The following is a 21,779-nucleotide window of genomic DNA, read 5'->3' on the forward strand; positions in this document are numbered from 1 at the left end:
CCAGCAATATGATTTGTGTAAGGAAATCAAGGAGAGCAGATAGAACTTATGATCCTGGGGTCACACCCAGAATTATTCAGCAAACTATCCATCGGCCTTGCCAAAAAAAATGGGTTAAATTCTCCCAGGCCTTGCCAAAGGAGAACTTGTTCATGCTATTCTCAGGCCCTGTCCCCCGAGGAAGCATATTATTCCCAGCAGTAGTTCTTATTGGCTGATCTGTGTTCTTTCTCAAGAACTGAAACAGAGCCAGCACCGATTTACAGCTGTCTTTCACTCGTACCCATCCCACACCAAAATATGTAAGCAAACTATTTATTACTTCATAGTTACTAAGGCAAGGATTGTCAATAGGAAACAAACAACTTTAGACTTCTATACATTCTACATACATATTTCTATTAGGTATTTACTACAGTGCTACTCAAATCATTGGTACTCACACATTAGCTATTATGATATTAACTATCTTTGAGCTGAACATTCATAATGTACAAATTTAAAGGTTAACACAATTGAGTATCATGAAAATAGAAAAAAAATGCACCATGAGATAGCCTAGAGCCTTCTGTAAAATATCAACTCGAGTCATTGTTATTCAAGATTCATTCCCTACATGAGGCAAATGGTGTTCCACAAAGGACAAAATCGGGAGCTAGTGAAGTCTTTACAATATCAAAAGAACCCAGAGTATCCTTCTTGGTAGACTTTGTAACAAAATCGGGAGCCTTTCATTGGCTGTAGCTATCAGAATGAACAATCCAGCGGGTGAGGCTGCACCTGTTTCGGCCCCATCGCATCTCACATTCAGTGTGAACGCCGTATCTGGCAGAGAGTAGCGCATGTCACAGAACACAACCGTGGCACATATGAAAGAATGAATATTGTCAGATTTGTTGGAAGAGTTTGTAATGTGCATGAAGCAATACGATTTCCCAAAAATAAGCACAACTCATTTTCAAAAGTCCAGGATTTATCAGAATGTTTCACAATGTAGATTAAGTTGGACATAATGTTAAAACCGTTAAAGAAATTTGTAAACATTTGGCACAAAGAGGTCACTTGGTGTGAACATGATTTCACAAGAGTGGCTAGCTTCATGCCAATAATGTCGGTTACCACACTGAAGTCTACATCATTCTTTTTATCAGTGATACATTAAAGGACAAAGATGTGATGTTTATCAGTCACTTGCTTTATAAATTTAACTAACTTTAAATGAGTTTAATTAGTGTAAAAATACTTTTTATGCTAGAGAAATGGCTCAGGGGTTAAGAGCTCACACTGCTCTTGACGAAGACCCAAGTTTCAATCCCAGAACTCCCTTTTGGCTGTGAGGGAGAATATAACACTAACTGCCTTGAAGCTTCTGGCAACCTACACACAAGTAGCATGCACAAGCGCGCACACCACACACACATGCACACACACACACTTGCATGCACACGTGCAAACATGCAAATAGTAAAATAAATCTAATTTTTTTTTCAAAAATATTCCATAGGTATGAGAAGTCAATCAGCAATAATTATATTACAAATCAATTTCAGTACTGACTGTATTTTATTGTGTGCAATAAAGAATAGTGGAAATAGCTATCCACACTAGATATTGTCTCCTGAGTAAAATATTTTTTTTCTAAAACACATCCAAGGCTATCCATCTGAAAGATCACAGTAATGCCTCTCTCTGTGGGTTATGTCTTTAAGATTATTCTTTGCACCTTAATGCTGTGCCAGGACCACCCACTGAGACTTCACTTGTGTCCTCTCCCACCCTAGGCTAAATGCTCCAGCAAAGACACTCCAAGATGACGTTAATTCTCACAGAGTCCTGTTTCCCACTTTTCTCTCAGCAGTGTTCCCACTTACTAAAGCAGTGCATAATTCCTAGGAGTTACAAAACACTTGTGTGCAAACAAGTATATTTTTATTTACTCAAAACATTAGCAATATCAATATTAGTAACATAATGCTTATTTACAGTACTTTCTCATGCATACTGCATTCCTGTAACATGTAAAAGAAAACTCAACATATTTAGTAAAATGAGAATTCTGAAACTGAAAAGCTAGAAGCAAATTATTTCTCAAAATATTGATCAATAGTACCTCACTTTCCTATAGAATTCACAAAGTTCCAACACAAAGAAGACTAGTTTGATAGAGGAGGTTATTAAAGAACAGTTGCGTGCATTAAAGCAAAAACCATATTTTACCAGAACTATTTTGTGATTTCTGAATACTAGAGGTTTAAGGGAAAGGTTCCACATATACAATTTGTACATGTGACTAATTTCTTAACTCTGAGAAGGGATCATAAAGATCACAAGGACATTCTTGTATTAAATATGGGACCTTGAATAGTCATGACTATTCAAATCATTGCCAAAAGTATTTTCAGTGCCAAAAAAAAACCTTATATTTTTTCAAAATGCTACCCTTTCTGTTACTCATGAGCCATGTTTAGAAGAAAGTTTTTAGATTGATTAGATTACCGTCATACAAGCATCGACGACTCTTCCTAATTTGTTTAGGAACACACAACAGCTCTGCTGATGTCCTATAGCATAGCTCTTCTGCACCTGAGGAGAGCTCCATACCATGCTCTCCAGTGTTGCAGCCCCCAGGCCCACTCACTATCATTAATGGTTAATGAACATTTTCTGCCTTGCTTTAACTTTTCTGACCTGTCACAAACCCAACCTTCCAAACCGAGTTGACAGGTTCCAGTAGTAGATGAATGTGAAGTCCTTGGCTGGAGCAGAGGCTGTTGGCCAGGATCCTGTACCTCATTGACCGTTGATTGGCCCTACCCTCCCACTGCCTCATTCTCATTTTCAGGACTTAATTCCAAATACAAACCTATGGGTTCTTGTATAGCTTGCATGAAATATTGATGGCTTGTGACTTTGTCCCTCGTTATTAAATGACTTGAAAGGCAGAAAGACTGTGAAGTCAAAGCCAGTCTAGGCTACGAAGAAAGACCCTCCCTGTCTCAAAGAAGACTTTGACAACTCTCAATTCTGACCTTTCTTACGCCATTGATCTATTTCGTATTGTTCACCTACAAATAAAAAATACAACTGATTTTTATACAAAATATTTTCATCAAAAATCTATTAATACCAAAAATAATATTCAAACACACACAAATAAACTCCCAAATAGACATCTGTCCATCACCAGTGCCATTTCAAAACAAAACCCCACAAATAAACAAGCAAAAACTCCAAACATTTCCACACAAGTCCCTCCAATCTAAGGAGAACTTTGACTGAGAGGTGAGGCCACCTTTAAGATAATCTCTAAGATGGCTTCCCTAGTACCTTAAGTCACGTGGACAAATCACTTAAGGCTATTTAGAACAGAGACAAGGCCATTCCTATACTTGTTAAAAATTATTCAAGGTGGTAGTATCCAGTGTGCTGAGAAATTTCTTGGCCTTAGTTTTACAAATGTTGAATCACAGGAGGAGAACACTGATGGGTTTCCAGGTACCGTCTTCAGACACCTGAAATGTATACACAGAGAGTCTTCTAATCAGCAAGAAACTCATTTTGAAACACACAGAAAAAAAAATGTGCCTTGGGAATGTGACTATTCCTGCTGCTGGAGTAGACTTTCGACCATGTCTTGTACTTTTCTCTTCATTCTCGAAATCCAAACAGGTCCTCTTGTACTTCTGAACCCTGAAGAGCAACATCATTGCAGGCATGAGACATCTAGCTACAACTGAACCCAGGTCATAGGTTCACTGATGTTAAAGCTGCTATCCCAAAATAATTACACAGAAACTGTATTATTTGCAATACTGTTTGACCAATAGCTTAAGCAGTGTATTGCTAGCTAGCTCTTATCTTAAATGAACCCATTTCTATTAATCTGTGTATTGCCATGTAGTTGTAAGGTTCCATCTGGCATCTGTCTTCTGCAGTGGTTTCATGGCTTTTCCCTGACTCCGCCTACTCTCTCCTTCTCTATCTGCTTGGAATTCCTGTCATACCCTATTCTGCACTGCAATAGGCCCAAAGCAGCTTCTTTATTAACCAGTGGTATTCACAACATACAGGGGGGAATCCCACAGCAGCCCACTGCCTTCCAGAATGCCCTGTGGTTTTGCCATTCTTGTTGCTGTTCTGGAGGGTCAAGATAAAGATGCCTCCAGGCCTCCTTCCTCTCTTATTTGGTCTGTATCAGATCTGAGGACCACTGGTTCCACCGGGATCATCTTTGTTCCTTAGCTCCCTTTACCTGCCCCATTGCATAGTTAGATTTCTGGAGTCGAATCAGCTACCTGTCCACTGCACCCCAAACGCCAAGGAAAGCCTAACAAGAACTAGTGGTTCTGAAATTGTTTTCACTACACCTCAAGTGTAAAGGACTATGCCGCACTGTTACCTAGACTACCCATTTTTCTCGCCGAAGTCCTTTCGGGGTCTAGAGTGGTAACAGAGTCAGGCAGCAGCTTGGCCTCTTTTAAGTTTGAACCTAATACAACTGGAAGCTTACCTTGGAGTGGAGAGGCTTCTCTATTCCCTTTCATTCTCCATCTTGTTGAATCCACAAGACAATAAAAGGAAAGGAAAGAAAAAAAGGGGAAGCAGGGGAAGAGAAAGAAGAAAAAGAAGGGACAATCCCCTTCGGCATTTTATATGGACTGAGAATAGTTTTCATGCTGGTGATTTTAACTCGCTAGTGGATGTATAACATTTAGCTTATCCTTAGCATTATTTTAGCCTTTCTACTTTTTTTCTTGCTACATGATAAAATTTAACAAAAAAAATCATAAAATTGAGGCTTCTTGTGAGGAAATAGCTGAAACTATAACTCTAAGTGGAACTATACACAGATGTTAAGAAATGCCTTCACCACTGATCAAGTCGAAGAGCGCTTTATACACACATGTGTGGTGTTATATTCGTAATAGGAGAAAGACACCTGTTTTCTATGTCTGCTTTCTAGGCCGAGACTATGAAAAGGATAAAGTTTGCAAGGAACTCGCCATGCTGGGGAAAGATGACTTCAGATCTTTGTAAGTTGCAGCAGCCATGCATTTCTCTTGGGTCCTTGACCATGAATGAAAATGAGCACATGCTAACTTCCATATGTAGAATGTTGAGTGTATCTCTGAGATGAAGAAAGAGCCTTGGGCCCCTGTAGAACAACAGATCAAGCAGATGGAGGTCAGCCAGAGATGTCAGCTGAACTACAATTACTGTACTCAAAGAAACTATCCCTGGTAAATTTAACGAATGAATTTGTATTAGAGAGCAAATACAGGTTTCTGAGGGAAATTAGAACTGTCTGTTTTGGGACTCTAGAGAACACAAGCAATGGCCTACATAGTATGTTCTTTGGGGTAAGCTCAAAACAGACTCCAGGCTGCTCTGATGGGAACTACAAATCCAGTTTTTACTGTATACAAGATAAATTTTCCTAGAGGAAATTCCTGGCATGTAACCATATATTCTCACCATTAGTCAAATAAAAAAGTGAATGTTTGAAATATCTTATTTAAACGTTGACTAGATAGCCTATTTAACGTGAGCCAACATGCCAGAAAACAACAAACAATTCAATTCCAATGAGCGCAATGACTTTCTCCCCCACAGATCACTAATCCTATACAGCAGGAAGTTTTCCGGTGGCACATTTGAACAGATCAGCCAGCTGGTGAAGGAAGTTGTTGCCTTAACTGACGAGTGTTGTGCCGAGGGGGCTGATCCCAACTGCTATGACACCAGGGTAAGTATGTCTAGCCATCTCTACCCTGGCCTACATGTCACCTATCCAAGACATGCTAGAGGCCAAGCCATCTACTCCTAGTTGCCAGGAAAAGTGAAGAATATTGTTTTTAGCTCCCATGTTTATCACTCATTGTTGCCACACGTTTTAAAAGAAAAATAACTGGGATAAAGGAACTTAATGACTTACTGAATATACACTGCTAATGACAAGTATGTGGGTACTTGTTGGATGCTGAAAAAGGATTTAAAAATCATTTTTAAATCACGATGAATTTGAATCTCATAAATATAAAGTCATCAACCTCTTAAAATAATCTAAACACGTGATGTTTAGCTTAAAATACTGCCAACATCTTTAGTACTAAGCCAAGGTTAGGACTAATGGCCATAGAATAACTAAATGTTGGTCTCAAATTATTTGAGTCATGCAATTATTACTATACACACAGTTTGCATATATATTGGGTTCTGAGTATTAAAAAGCACATATCATGTGTGTACATGCATGTGTGTAGTGTGTGTGTGCATGCCGTTTTTCTCTCCTATAGCACACACACAAACACACACATACACACACACACACACACACACACACACACATATATTGAAATCCTGAATAAAAAAACTACAGTTCAAAGTTCAGACAGAAATTGATAAAGGTGGAAATAAGTAGACAAAATTTTATTAATGTGGTCTGGCCCATAAACAAAAGACAATAAGTGGATTTGGCTACAGTCCTCCCCAGAAAGATCAATATCTACAAAATATCGCTGTTAGAATAGCTTATATACAGTGAATCTCCTTACCCATTGGTTGATTCATTTGCCACCTTTTATGCTCTATTCCATGTCATTTCTTTCACCACCAAGGTCACCAACACTCATTATTTCAACCTCACTCTGCACCACGTCAGGCTGAATATGCTTCAAGCAGGCAAAGCAACAAAGCACAGTCTCATTTCACCTCCCGCTCGCTCCACGGATTTGCGGCTGCGTGCCTTGCCAAAGTGTGCCTGGAGCTTTTGCAGGAGAGAACATGGACAGAGTTTGCCTGACACCTTTATCCTGCTCATTCTAAGCATTTATGTATTATTGTGTAATATCCTGACATTTGGTTAAATTTTATTTTCATTTCGGGATGACTTAAAGCAGGAAAGCCCAGAGGAGTTTCCAGGGAAACTGATGAAAAAGGAAAGGAGATTGGTTGAAGAGAGAGATAATTTTCAAAGGCAGCTTAGTTCATAATTTCTAAGAATCATGGAAGGAAGGTATGCGTGAGTAATGATGAGTTGGTTTGAACGACTCATCCAGCATTTTCTTTCCTTCACTGGTAGGAAAGGTCTTTAGAAAATGCACCTTAAAGAAATAATTAAAATATACCAAATTACCTTCTCTCACATAAACATCAAAGTGACTTTTCCGTGGTAATTTCTACTTCTTTTTCTCTATATCTATTCTTTTATACCAGTTTATTTCAAGTTTCAAATGACGTCCAGTTTTTTTTTCCCTAAAATTGCTTTGGTGGTGTCGGTGTCCCATCCTTCCGCATTAATGAGAGTAGCAGGACAGAGGCTATAAATGTACCCTTGCTTCCTACAACTTGCTGAGGATAAACCCTGGAACTTAGGGGAGTACATATTTTCTCCACACTGCCCCCTTCTCTCATTCCAGACCTCAGAGCTGTCCACCAAGTCCTGCGAAAGCGATGCCCCCTTTCCTGTTCACCCTGGAACTCCTGAGTGTTGCACCAAAGAGGGCCTGGAGCGGAAACTCTGCATGGCTGCCCTCAGTCACCAGCCACAGGAATTTCCCACTTACGTGGAACCAACAAATGAAGAGATCTGTGAGGCATTCAGGAAAGATCCAAAGGGATTTGCTGATCAGTAAGTGATCTTTACAAGTTTACACCCCCGCAGATGCCTGCCACCAGGAAAGCAAGGGCAGGGTGATCACAGCATAGACCAGTGTAGTCTCACCTCCTGGGAAGGCTTTCTCTCCAAAATGGGAAGGAAGGAAGGAAGGAAGGAAGGAAGGAAGGAAGGAAGGAAGGAAGGAAGGAAGGAAGGAAGGAAGGAAGGAAGAGAGACAGAGAGAGAGGGGGAGGAGGTGGGGGAGACATATGCAGACAGGCAAAAATATAGGGAAAACAATTCATGATAAGGAAAAAATAGTATCTTATATGCAAAGATAAAAAAACAGTAATATTACATAATAAGAAGTGACCCCACCCACTCTCCAAACTCCACCCATCCTCACATGACTTGTTCTCGTACATCTGCAAGCACTGGTGGTAATCCCCTCACGCCCATGATCCTTGCATTATACAGGTATGATTTTACTGCTTTTTATTATTTATTATTGCAGAAAGATATTTTACCACGGTGTACATTTTAAAATACTTTCCAATAAAGCTCAGAAATAAATGCCCCCCTCTGTGGAGGCCCAAAAATGTGAGCCTATTTCCACCTTGTCTGAAGGTCAGAGAGAGTTGCAGCTTGCTCAAAATTGTTGCCAATCTACCCTGACCAAAGGTCAGCGAGTTAGAACTTGATTCTATTCCTTCAAGATTATTGTCTGTTTCTACCTCAAACAAAGTCCCACCTACATTTAGGTCAGAGCTCTGCTCCCTCAAGGTTACTGTCAACAGGTGTGGCTAATATCCAGCCCTTGTATTTCAGGAACAGAGAAGTAGATATGTTTCCCCAAACAAAAGTCTAAGGATTCTACTAAGTTCCTACTCCCGTAGGGAGGTAACAATGAATTCCACCCAGGAAGTGGTTTGCCTACAGAACATCTTGGTCTAGGGTGTGAGCGTTACTTGTCTTGTTCTTGCAACAGAATATTTAACTAAGAATGTAGCCCACAATCTTCAACTGCTCTGTTCATTTTCTTGTATCATGTTAATGCAGTTTTTTAATCTTACTCGTACCTGTTGGAGTTAGGGTATTTAAACAAATGAAAATTAAATGCAGGAGACTTCAGTATTCACTGGAACTCCCTGCTGGTACTATCCTGTGTTTTCTGTTTTATTATGTTCACTGGTGTCTTGTTTTCTTTGCTTATTTTTCTAATCCCCATGCCCCTACCCTGGTAAGTGGTATCCTTGTCAAAGCTGGTCTCTGACACCCCACTCCACACATCTTCAGAAACAGCCGTGAACGTGACATATACTATCAAAGAAACATGCAATGAGGTCCTTTGTGTTGTTTAATCTATATGAGAAAGCAGGTTGCACTCTGAAAATGTTAATCTTGGTAGGTTATAAAATGTGCAGAAATGAAGCTGGGCATATTCACCAAAGGCAATAATGCCTTAGGGATTACGCTGGAGACAAAGGTGGGGTGTGAGGGTTGATGCAAGTTTTAGGCCAGCCAAAGCTACATGCTGAAACTTTCTCTCAAAAGACAAACAAACAAAACAAAGGACAAAGATGGGAGAAATACACTCATGATGATGAGAAATATCTATGTGCAAAGATTAAGGGCAAAAATTAAAAACTATTCACATTTTCATAAATATTGGTTGGTGGGCCCATTTCTGGTATTTTCAGATATTTTGCTCAAGATTTCAGGTGTCTTTCTGACATTTTTTAAACTTACCTCATTTTTATGTGTATGCTGGTACCTGCAGAGGCCATCACATCCCCTGATGATGGGGTTGCAGGTTCTTGTGAGCTACCTGACTTGGTTGCTTGGAACTGAACTAAGATCTGGAAAAGCAGGAAGGACACTTAACCATTGAGCCATCTCTCCAGCCCTCAGAATGTCTCTAGGAGCCCTAGGAATTAATGTTGCTAAAAACCAAAACAATCACTCTTGTCACATAAGTTGACTATGCATAGGAACGGTCTAGGATCATAAAATCAAATAGAAAATGAAGAGTAGATCCTCTAATTTATTCACTATTATTAATTCAAGAAGCAGCTACTATTCATGATGCTCTAAGACTATAAATATATAAAATTTATTTATAATTTTATAAATAAAATTAAAACAAACAAACAGATGGCCTCTCATTTGAAACAGACAACATCGGAACTAAAAAAAAACAAACAAAAACACTTTTTCAAACCAGGTGGTGGTAGCGCATGCCTTTAATCCCATCACTCAGGAGGCAGAGACAGGTGGATCTCTATTAGTATGAGGCCAGCCTGGTCTACAAGAGCTAGTTCCAGGACAGGCTCTAAAGCTACAGAGAGACCCTGTCTTGAAAAACAAACAAAAATCACACTTTTTCAAAATAAATATATTTTTATAGTTACCAGTATAATTGTTATTTCTTTAAATTCATAGTGATTTCATGACCTAGTTGGCTGGGGAGATGGCTCCATGGGTAAAATGCTTGCTCTGCAAGTATAATGACCTGGGTTTAGATCTACAGAACACACATGCTAGAAGAGGGCAAAGGCAGCCAGATCTCTGGCACTTGCTACCTAGTCTAACCACAATGGTAAGCTCCAGGTTCAGTGAGAGACCCTGTCTCAAAAACTAAAGTACAGAGCAATAGAGAAATCTGATGCCAACCTGTAGCCTACACACACACACACACACACACACACACTGCACATACATACATACATACACGCATACCTACATACACACACTATATATACATATATACACACACTATAGACAGATAGATGATAGATATATAAATAGATACATAGATACATAGATAGATATGAACCAATATAAAATGTATGCTTTCTTAATTAAAATACTAACAAAAGTTCAATTTGGTTTTCCTATCATTTATTTAATCAATCCCATTTCTCCCCCAGATTTCTATACGAATATTCCAGTAATTATGGACAAGCTCCTCTGCCACTTTTAATCGGTTACACCAAGAGTTATCTCTCTATGGTAGGATCCTGCTGTACTTCTGCGAGCCCAACTGTGTGCTTTCTGAAGGAGGTAGGCTCCATTTACCTACTACAGCTATGTATTGTTTCTCCTTCATAAACTGGCATTTCTGTTATGTAATGCTGGAAGTTGGGATGTTGTAATTAGCAAAAGTTTCTAAAATAACTTCATTGCATTTGTTAATTGGAAGACATTCATACCATTAAGGAGCTCAGCATCATATTGATTTTTAAATGTCAAGCAACTAAAACATCCCTTCTGCTACTTATGCACACTCCGTGTCATTGGTTTTGATTGTCTAATATAGTTCTCCCTGTTGCTTTCTAGAGGCTCCAGATTAAAGAATTGTCAGTTCTCACCACTATGTCGAACAGAGTCTGTTCCCAATATGCTGCGTATGGAAAGGAGAAATCCAGGCTGAGGTAAAGATCCCACCCCACCTCCAGGGTTAGAAGTCTGCTCCTTCGCTCACCCTCTGTAACCCTACAAAACACGCCTGTGAAAGAAGCTGGAGAACACGGTCCACTAAAGAACCACACAAACACCCTGGGCACTTGCCCTAGTTCTTGCCTCCATGCTTCTTGTACACTGAGAAAGCATGTTTTCCAGGTATCATACACATAATCACAATACAGAGCCATCATGTACATTGCTTAATTAGGGTTATACTTGAATTAGTATCTAGGAATTGACTCAAAGAGATTAGCATTTGGTGAGAATAAAGATTAAATTTCAAATAGACTAGGATCTCAAAAGGCCAGTACCTGCAGTAGAAGCATACCTTCCTAAGCTTACATCCAGGCTTAGGATGTAGAGGGAAGGGCCTTGAACTTCCTACAGGGCAAGGTACCCTGCCCTCTCCTAGGACTGGAGGGGGAGGGGGGAAAGGTGAGTGAGGGAAATGGGAGGAGGGGAGGAAGTGGAAAATTTGAATGGTATTATTTATAAAGCAATAAAAAATAAATCAATAAAAGAGTTTCACAGTAAAAAAAAAAAGATTAAATTTCAAAATATTGCTGCCATATTTCCAATTAGTAAAATTTAGAGATTCCCTAAATGTCCATAGAAGGGAAAATATTTCAACTATAGTAAATAAATGTAAAATATATCACTGTTTCAAAATTATACTGTAAAAGCATGCTCAATGAAAAGTATTATTATATTTCTTTGAACAATGAATAATATTATTCATTGTTCAAAGAAATGAAATAAGATACCATAAAGGATAGGTGTTCCCTACTTGTGGTTTGAAGACTTAAAGTTATTAAAATATCATACTAGCCAAGTGAGGTGATGCACACCTACAATACCAACACTTGGGAGGCTGAGGCAAGAGGACAGTCATAAGTTCAAAGCTAACCTAGGATACATAGTGAGTTCCAGGCTACTTCTGGCTACATAGTGAGACCCTGTCTCAAAAAAGTCAATTAGTAAATATTAAAAATAATAAATGAAGTAAAACGTTGGACTATTTAAAGTAATTTATGTAGTTAGTCTAATCTCTTAAAACCATAATGGCACTTTTAAAGAAAAAAGTCTTTGTTAATCAGCTTTTTTTTTTCATTACTGCAACAAATCCCGAAGCTAATCAATCTATACACAGAAATGTCTATCTGCAACTTCTAAGGTTCCGGTCTATAGTAAGCCAGCCCCATTGTTCTGGCCTCTGGTTGTGCATTGGGTGGAAGCATATGGTGGTGCAAACCACTCACCTCTTAGCTGGAGGCAAATGGCAAGAAGAGATAGAGGAGGTTATACTATGTCCTTTGGAAGTCAATTCCCAATGACCCAAAGACTTCCCAAGAAGACCCATCTCTCAAGGCTTCCAGCACCTTCCAGCAGCATCACCTGAGTTGAAACAGCTGCCATGTGGTAGACATTTGAGCTCCAAACTGCACTACCATCCAGAAATTAATAAGTTATCCTAAGGGAACCTCAGAGGACTCCAGATGAACAAGACACTTGTGAAAAAAAAAAAGCAACAGTGAGGCTTTAAATAGTCAAGTTAGTGTGATGTTCACAAGAGAAGAGTTATGTAGACCCTGGAGCAGATAGAAGGCCCAACTCAGTGTATTTGGTCAAGTGCTTTCCAACAAAGGTGCGAAAATGCAGCAGAGCGAAGGCAATTTCTCTCACAGTGTCGAGAAACTAGAGGGCTCCATGCAGAAGAATGAAGCTGGATCCTTACCTCACACCATGAAAAACCTATTAAAAACTTAAATATAATATCTCTAATTATAAAACTCATTGAAGAAAATAGGGAAATCTTCAAGGTATTGGCTTTGACAATGATCCATAAATATGATTCACAAACAGAAGAAAAGCAAAACCAAAATCAACTGTATCAAACTTTATAACTTCTATCCAAAGGATACAATCAACAAGGGAAGAGGCATCTAGGAAAGACGCTGGCAAAATGCATCTGTTAAGGAGGTAGGATTCAGGATACATAAAGGATTCTATAACTCACTGACAAAAATGCTAAGCTAGAAGTGATTTTTTACGACATCTTAAAAGATAGCAAGACTGCATATTGGCACGATGGACTGCTTTTGATCCAGCGTGTGGGAGCCTCTGGCTGAAAGAGAAGCCCTGTCTCAGGGCTGAATGTTTAGGACCCTTCTCTGGGGATGGTTAAATCCTGAGGACTGTAGTTTTGCTGTGTAGCACAGATCACACGGCTGGTGTGCTCCGTTCATCTCTTGATGCCAGAGACTACAGTATTCCTCGAGCTAGCGTGTCTGCCATGAAAACTAAGAAACTTAGAAAGCTAAGGATATGAGTGAGCTAACAAATTCATTTCTAATTATCTAGCCATCTCATTAAACTAGCCCAAAAAGTGCCAACTGCCAATCTGGAGGCTGTTCTGCCACTAGCTGAAGATCTTACTCAAATCCTGTCCAGATGTTGTGAGTCCACCTCAGAGGACTGCATGGCCAAAGAGGTAAGGTGGTTCTGCGTCTCAGCTGCCTTTCCTGTGCATTGTTCTAGCCTCCTCATATGCATTTACAAACTACAAATACATTCTTAACGCTGACTCCCAGACTCATTGGAAGACACCCAACCAGTGACAAAAATCCGCATGCATACAAGGACAAGATTCCTAGATTCCCAAGCTCTATACTGTGCAGAGTATCCATTACCCACACATGGTTATTTAAATTTAATTATAGTTTCCAGTATTATATTTAAATTGAACACAATTTAAAATTGGGCTATGGCATAAAGTCTGATTAGTGCTGACACTATCCAAGCCTGGTAATGTTTTTATTATACTTTGTACAATTTGGTAAGCACATCAGATTTTTTTCTACTTTCTCAATTTGCATAATTTTCTCTCGCTGATGCAAATTCAGGTAATTACATTAGATGAAGATCAGTCTCCATGATCTTATTGACATAGTTAGCATGGTTTCATTGTGCTGTGTAGTCTTTTTCCATTGCAACCACACGATTGTGTGTATAGTTGTTTTTCTATAATGATGCATGCTGTCAGTAGGACTACATGGGATTGTCAGTTGTATGTATTGCATCATCTCCCCAGGTGCATCATATTTTTAACTAATCTTCAATTGTTGCATTTTAAACAATGGCATGCTTTATAGCATTATAGGTAAGTATTCACTTTATCCTAATTATTTCAAGCATAAGTTATTCTGGTTTTGTTTCTAGCATGAAGTACTCAGTTTCAATATGGAATTTTCATAAACAGCATTCTCTCAATGTGAAATCAGACTTTTGTGCGATAAACTTTCATGTATTCACAAGCTCCCTTTCTGACCACTGTATCCCATCCCTTTGTTTTCTAAGGGCATTCTCACTGACAATTATAAATATCATATCAGGGTTCGAAAGTCTATGTTTTATTTTTAGTTAGACCAACAAGAACACTAACTGCCCGACTCCACCATTCTCTTTGTAGCTGCCCGAACACACGTTAAAAATCTGTGACAACTTGTCCGCAAAGAATTCTAAGTTTGAAGAGTGCTGTCAGGAGAAAACACCCATGAACATTTTTATGTGCACTTACTTCATGCCAGCGGCTGAACCAGTTCAATCGCCAGCCATCAAGTTGCCCACAAAGACAGACCTGTGTGGTCAGCGTGCCACTCAAGTCATGGATAAGTAAGTGGAACAGTATGTGGTATATTCTGCCCAGACAGGGCACCAGACCAAGGGAAAGCAAGCTGTCCCTCTTCTCAACGCAAGTCTCTTTATATGGCATCTGTAGAGTTTAAGTATTTGTTAACTGATGTCAAAATACTCCAAGCCGTTAAACTTGGATAAGGAAGAAGCCTGTGGTTGCTAAGTCTGTCCCCTGAGACTAGTGTATAGTGGTAGAAGGGGCTTGGCCTTTCTGACCTAGATTTCTCTAAGCTGACTTGGGAATTATAATACTGCCTTACTTAGCGCAGAGATGGCCAGAAAGAAATACATCTAGAAAAATGTTCAGTACAGTAAGATGTTCCATGCAAATCATGTAATATATATCATGGCAATGTAAACATGTATCATGTTGTTGCCCAGTTTGACCATATTCTATTCCAAATCTCACATGCACACTCACACCAACCAAATGAAAGTTTATCAAGCTTTCAGAGAATAATCATTTGATGACAAGCAAAACCTGATCTTGTCTCAGTTAACTAAGGAGAATCAAAACAAAAACACAATGTATTATATATATATATATATATATATATATAATATCTTCACACTTCACAAAACTGATTTACATCTTGAAAAAAATGGTTAGACTGTCAGCTGCCTATATAAATAGAATTTAGACAAAATAAAAACTAAAGTACAGTTTTTTTTATAAATACTAATTGATCTGGTTAATGCATAGACAACAGTTAGATAAGATGGAGTGAACTATTTTGTGTACATTTTTGTATACATTTGCTCTGAGGTACCCAGCTACCATTAGCTGTGGGAGAACTGTGTTATACTCTCACAAAGGACATGTCCATATGAGCTCAAAGTAAAAGGATATGTTTACATGTTCTGTTGTATATATAGTATATTACAGTTATTAAACCAAGCATTAATAAAATCTTTTTATGAAGATGACATCTAATCTAAAGTCAGTTTATAGGGAGTTCATTTGTGTTAAGTCATTTTTAAATTAAGTCACATAAACAATAGTAAATGAACTCAGCGGGTTTTATTTGGTCACATGCACGCACATTTGTGTTACAATTCTAATTACAGAAAAACATGCCACAAATTTGAGACAGAGTAGAAGAGACATGAGAGGAGTTTTAGGAATGATAAGGAAGGGGGAAAGATGTTATTATGTTTTAAATAAAATTAAAATAAATTAACAGAACCAAAAGGCCAGGCATACTGGTCCATGTCTGCAACCCCGCACTAGGAGGATTGAGGCAGAAAGTGAAGTGGGAGGGCCCTAGGCTGAAGGATTCACACCACTGTGAGTTGCAGAATGAATTGGGCTGCAGAGTAAAAGCGTCTCAAATAAAACAACACGACAATCAGAAACAAGATGCCAGTTCTGCCCCTGCAGACAGGTAAAATAGTAGTAGACAGTAGATGGGTCCCATCTCCGATTCTGAACCCCAGACACACCTTGAAAAGCATCCTCTCCTCTTCTGCCTGACACCAGGTATACATTTGAACTAAGCAGAAGTACTCAGTTGCCAGAAGTATTCCTCAGCAAAGTGCTGGAGACCACCCTGAAGTCCCTCAGGGAATGCTGCGAAACCCAGGACTCTGCGGCCTGTTTCAGCACTCAGGTACACTTCCCTACGTTTCTCTATCAACAGTGTAGGTCAGAATTGCAGACTGGAGCTTATGGGTCAAACCTGGCATGCTTGCCCTGCAAATTAACCATAAAAACATGGCATATGGTATTCTTGCACTTACTCAGAGGAAAAAGTCAAAAGAAGATCGGAATTTCATTGTGTAGAAATTAAATAAAATTAAAATTACAGTGGCCATTGAGTTGCATTAGAACACCACCAGGCATGCTGTTTGCCCATCATCTGTTACCACAACTATTTAGGGTGGAATATCTATAATAGAGATTATATACAACCTACAAAGCCTAAAGTAATTACTAACTGGCTTTATGTAAAAAAAAAAAAATGTTTGCTGATACCTGGTGGAGGGACTTGGAATTCTGATCAATGTCCTCACCAGGACAGTGTTTCTGTACAAGGAATGTTGATGTGTAATTTTTTTTTTTACAGAGTCCCCTGTTGAAGAAGCAACTTACTTCTTTCATTGAAAGGGGGCAAGAAATGTGTGCAGATTATTCTGAGAACACATTTACTGAGTACAAGAAAAAGTAAGTGGCTGGCTTTGTGGCTTCATCCTCCAAATGTGTCTGCCCTGCTTGTTTATCTAATTCTGTGACTGAAAAGCGCAAGTGAAAACTCAGGACGCCCTGAGTGGACTATACAGAAGGCTGCAGTTTTAAAAGTTAGCCAATTAAAACACGGCCACAAGAATATAAATTATAAGTGATCAGTTGTATTTGATTTGACTCAAAACAGAGACATGAGCACATAGTTGGTCAATATTCATGCCCCTGCAGTTAACCACCAATGCTTGTTCTCCAAAAACCAAATTTTCATGCTGGCTTGGTGATCATCATCATGTGATCTTTATGAACCAGAAGTAAAAATGCTAGTTATCAACAAGACAATACAACAGTCATTTTCTCAATAAAAGGGGGAAGAGGAAGCATTTCACTGTAAATAGAAATTAGCAATAAAATAATTGGTCATAATAATGGAAGGCATCGAACTGGGTTCTTGGGGGAAATCTCTAAAAAGATTGTGGTATTTTTCACTTTGCTTAATAAATTTCCATTTTAAATCAGTTGGAATCTAGGACTCAAGTAAGCACACAGATTCACAAAAAGATTTTCTTAAAGAATCCCAGAATAGGACATCTTCTCGATGACCTCCATGAAATCCTCCTTAGCTTGTGAAAGTCCTGGATTTGGAAGTGTCTTTCCCATTTTCCCCTTACTGCTCACCACTGGTCTAGGAGTATATTTCTTGAAGAAAGTAATAAATCATGCTAAGTGAGCCACTGTGGCGGTAAAATGGCACCAAGATCATAGATAGTGCAAGCTGGAAAACAGTGAGAGGCATCAAATCCTGTTAGCATCTTAAAAATGAAGGTGTGAAACCCCTGGGAGGGAAGGCCAAAGGACCCCTCTCCTATTTCAGCATTTCCACATAGTGAGTTCCCAAGCCGGCAACCTGTACAACAGCAAAAAGAATGCATAAAACTGAAATCACGTCCTGTGGAGGTGACATTCTAAAGGAGCTTGAAACCTAACATTGGAGAAAGGTGACAAGGCAGGCGAAATAGAAAAACACATCATTTATGCTGAAATAATGAACTACCAAAAGGGGAGTGATTGGCTTTCAAATTCAGTGGCAATTTCTATGTTTGCTTGTATGACTTTGAATGAGGTACAGATTTCAATTCTAAGCTCACCACGGCTCACCGAAAATGCATACTACAAATAAGGGTTCCTGAGACAGGCATGTATTTCTATGTCCATTGTACATGTTGGGAAATAGCTGTCATCTTGCTTAAGCAGTGACCCTACAATACCTCCAGCAGAACCTAAGAGAGCTGTTTTTCAGATTGGCAGAGCGACTGAGGACAAAAACACCCAACGCCTCTGCAGGGGAGCTGGAGGACATGGTGGACAAGCGCTCAGACTTCGCCTCCAAGTGCTGCTCCACAAACTCACCTCCCCTCTACTGCAGCTCGCAGGTAGGAGAGCCTCGCCTCTGCTGCTCAGCACAAAAAGGTTCCAGAGCACCAATGTTTCATCCCTGTTCTAAACATTCCTGAAGTGTGTGCATGAGACAGGCTGTCCTGGAGTGGTGGTGACCTTGCTGGTTGTCTCACTAAGAAAGCAAGAAAAGTCGTTTCCAGGTTTTACTCAATCTATAGGTTAAAATTCAGAAACAGGTTCTAAGACTGAAAGAAGAAACAGTGTAAGTATTAGAGTCCACTTTACACAGAGCCCATGTAACTTTATAGCATTTTCTGACATGCTTACATGTGTGTGTGTGTCTAAATAACGGATACACATGCATACAGGCAGGTAGACGGATGAACAGAAATACCTGTAGAGAAATGGGATTGATTCATATCTTGTATTTTAACTATAAAATACTACATTTAATTTGTTTTAATATAATAAGAAAATGGCCACATAACTGTTTATTTAGCATAAGAATTGTTTTTATGAAGAAATATTTTTTAACGCTACGTGGTAATCATTTTTAAATATTAACTTTTCCTTTAAACACTATCACTTGGCTCTCATTCTTCCTTTGTCCCTTCCTCTTCTCTCTTTTCTTCAAACAGCCTCCACATCGTTACTTATTTTTTAACTTTGCACAAAAGATAACCTTGTATGCAGTATCTCCCTATTTACTACCACAAAGGTGGCCCCTGTAGACTGCAGTGGAAGGCTATGCTGTGTTCTCTCTCTCTCTCCCTCTCTCTCTCTCTCTCTCTCTCTCTCTCTCTCTCTCTCTCTCTCTCTCTCTCTCTCGACTGAGATATTAGAGAAGGGAGCCCAGTTTAGCTGTGCTGCCTTACTGATGTTATACCTGAGAGGCACTGATTTCCAAGACACTGAATGATTTTACTTGTATCTCAGTCAACAAGTCAGCACCCGCCCTACTCCACCAGAAGGCATGTGTTGGTCATTGTCAGAATACAGGATCCCATTTGCTTACATTTCTCATTGTACCTATCTAAAAGCCATTTAAGTTATTTAGAAGAGACCAAAGTCAGAGCCACAGTGCATTTGCCTTTGCCTTAATTGGAGGGTCTGGTAGTTCTGAGACCTTTGATGTCCCCACACCATTTTTGGATCCTGGTGAGAATAATTCAGCAAAACGCACCTGCCTCATGGAGCCGGAAAACTGCTGATGGAGTTGCTCACTATAATTTAGCAAACAGAAACAGCGGCCAATGCCCAAGTAGGGTTCAGCTGACAAATGTCAGCAATGCTTGCTTTCCACCTGCTCTTTCCCAGTGCACGCTACATGACACACCCACTTTAGGTTAGCATGTTTCCCAGCAAAGATCACATGACATGTTAAACAGAATCAATAGCTCTCTGCGTAAACATTTTATAGAACAATCTAAAATAACTATATACATTAAAATATGTGTTATGAATGGACCAAATTAAATGAATCCTATACTGTTCTGGAAACCATGTGTTTATTCGTGTTAGCTTCCTGAGGCTTTTCTTCATGCCATTGTCATAGACTGCAGCTCCAATTTCACTAGTTATGACAAAAAGCCAAGTCTTGATGCCAAAAAATTGTTACTGACTGAAAATCCAAACTCACTGTTGCTAAAATATTAGCTATTAATCTTGTTGATTGTATCCACTCTAAATTCCATCTTACTCTTTTCCTTGAATCCATCCCTATCCTTTTTGCTAAATCTTTCGAATTTATACTAAAGTTGTTTTTTATTATATCAAAACTAGCAAATATGATACTTCAAACACTTCTTTGGAGTTTTTCTTTCTCTCTTTTTATTATTATTATTATTTTTTGGTCATACAGTATGTCTTCTGCTCCTCTGTACTTTGCACTCAATTCTTGTGTCAGAACGTTGCTGAGACTGTGTTGGTAGTGGTACCACCAGAAGCTAGACCATACCACTGGCTAACCTTGACAAACATCTTTTGGTTCCCATGGGCCTCCTCTGTAAACATGTGTGTGGTACCCACAACTACTCCTTCCTCTTTTGAAGTAGTGTATTGTGTGTGCTCATGTGTGCATGCACATATATGTGCTCTGGTGTCTGCGTGGATGCACACACATTTTGATTAGTTGACACTGACTGGCTAACAAGTTCCAGGATCCCACCCATCTGCACCTTCCCAGTCTGGGATTTCAAGTACACCACCATATTCAGCTTTGCAGACAGGTTCTGGGAGTCAAATCCAAGTCTGTGTGCTTCAGTGGCAAGCACTTTCTGTACTGTCTTCCCAGCCCCTTAATATACTTTCTGTGGCCTCTGTGCTGCCATTTTCTGTTAGCCTATGGTCTTCCTATCTCGGTCCATCTCAAATTTTCTTCATTCTCTACTCATTCCTCAAATTTCCATTTTGTACTATTTTCTTTGATTTTCAAGTTCATGATGCTTTTATGATGCTTTTTCCTGAGTGTTCTCTCTGTGAGTGCCATCAGTGTCTAAATGGCTACCTCTTGCATGTTGTTTTGCTCTTTTGACTTTTCTTGTGGGAGGGCACCACCCAACTCCCAAATAAATCACACACGGAAACTCATTCTTAGTTATGAACGCCTGACTTTAGTATGGCTTGTTTCTTCCCAGCTTTTCTTAACTTAAATTATCCCAACTACCTTTTCCCTCTGGGCTTTTATCTGTCTTCATTTCTGTATACCTTTTTTGACATTTTTCTCCAGGACTGACTGGGTGGCTAGCCCCTGATGTCCTCCTCTCCTTCTTCTCTTGCTCCTTGTTCTCCTTCATCATTTCTCTTTTTATACCTCTGCCTGTAAGCTCCGCCTATCCTTGCTCCTGCCTCATTGTGGGCCACTTATCTCTTTATTAGGACCATCAGGTGCTTTAGACAGGCATGGTAACACAGGCTCACAGAATGAAGCAAATGCAGTGTAAACAAAAGCCGCACACCTGAAAATAATAGTCCCCTGTACACAGTAAGAACAATTATCAAGTAAGGGTTACATTCACAATGTACTGAATTCCAATTAATTTGTGTCTGGTAAATGTAAAGAAAGTACTCCATAATCTACCCTATTTTAGTAAATCCAAAATTTTATAACTAACTTTTGTGCTATCATATATAATAAGTAAAACTGCAAATATAACTATCTAGTCTTCAACTTCAACAAAGACACCAGAAGGATATACTATTATTTAGATAAACAAAAAATGCATTGCAAATGACTTTAAAAACCTCTAGAAATAAAAAAAGACATCTGGCTGCCAGGACAGTCACCCAAAGTTCCTTTGCAATGTTGGGGCATCCATCTTCAGCTTACAGGATCATAGTATCTGGCAGACTTTTCAATAAAGCAAGAAATTTGAAATATTGTCTCTCCTATATTAGCAGTTTGTTGGTCACTTTTCTCTGTGTTCTGCAGAATGTCTGGCAGTT

At 39.2% G+C, this 21,779-nt stretch overlaps 1 protein-coding gene across 2 annotated transcripts in view; it reads left to right on the plus strand.

Annotated features, from left to right (window-relative positions):
- Positions 1 to 21,779, plus strand: part of Gc (GC vitamin D binding protein) — a 31,237-nt gene that overhangs the window by 3,742 nt on the left and 5,716 nt on the right. For both annotated transcript variants that reach the window (XR_012907335.1, XM_075944457.1), the window contains exons 2-11: positions 4,964 to 5,033; positions 5,614 to 5,746; positions 7,419 to 7,630; positions 10,528 to 10,660; positions 10,937 to 11,031; positions 13,424 to 13,553; positions 14,532 to 14,734; positions 16,236 to 16,365; positions 16,822 to 16,919; positions 18,238 to 18,370. Coding sequence is in view for 1 of the 2 variants with exons in the window: in XM_075944457.1 (XP_075800572.1) it covers positions 4,964 to 5,033; positions 5,614 to 5,746; positions 7,419 to 7,630; positions 10,528 to 10,660; positions 10,937 to 11,031; positions 13,424 to 13,553; positions 14,532 to 14,734; positions 16,236 to 16,365; positions 16,822 to 16,919; positions 18,238 to 18,370 (1,337 nt within the window). In the remaining variant the exon portion in view is untranslated. The remainder of the gene's footprint in view (positions 1 to 4,963; positions 5,034 to 5,613; positions 5,747 to 7,418; positions 7,631 to 10,527; positions 10,661 to 10,936; positions 11,032 to 13,423; positions 13,554 to 14,531; positions 14,735 to 16,235; positions 16,366 to 16,821; positions 16,920 to 18,237; positions 18,371 to 21,779) is intronic.

This window comes from Microtus pennsylvanicus, chromosome 12 (assembly GCF_037038515.1).
Source record: "Microtus pennsylvanicus isolate mMicPen1 chromosome 12, mMicPen1.hap1, whole genome shotgun sequence".
Taxonomy (NCBI): domain Eukaryota; kingdom Metazoa; phylum Chordata; class Mammalia; order Rodentia; family Cricetidae; genus Microtus; species Microtus pennsylvanicus.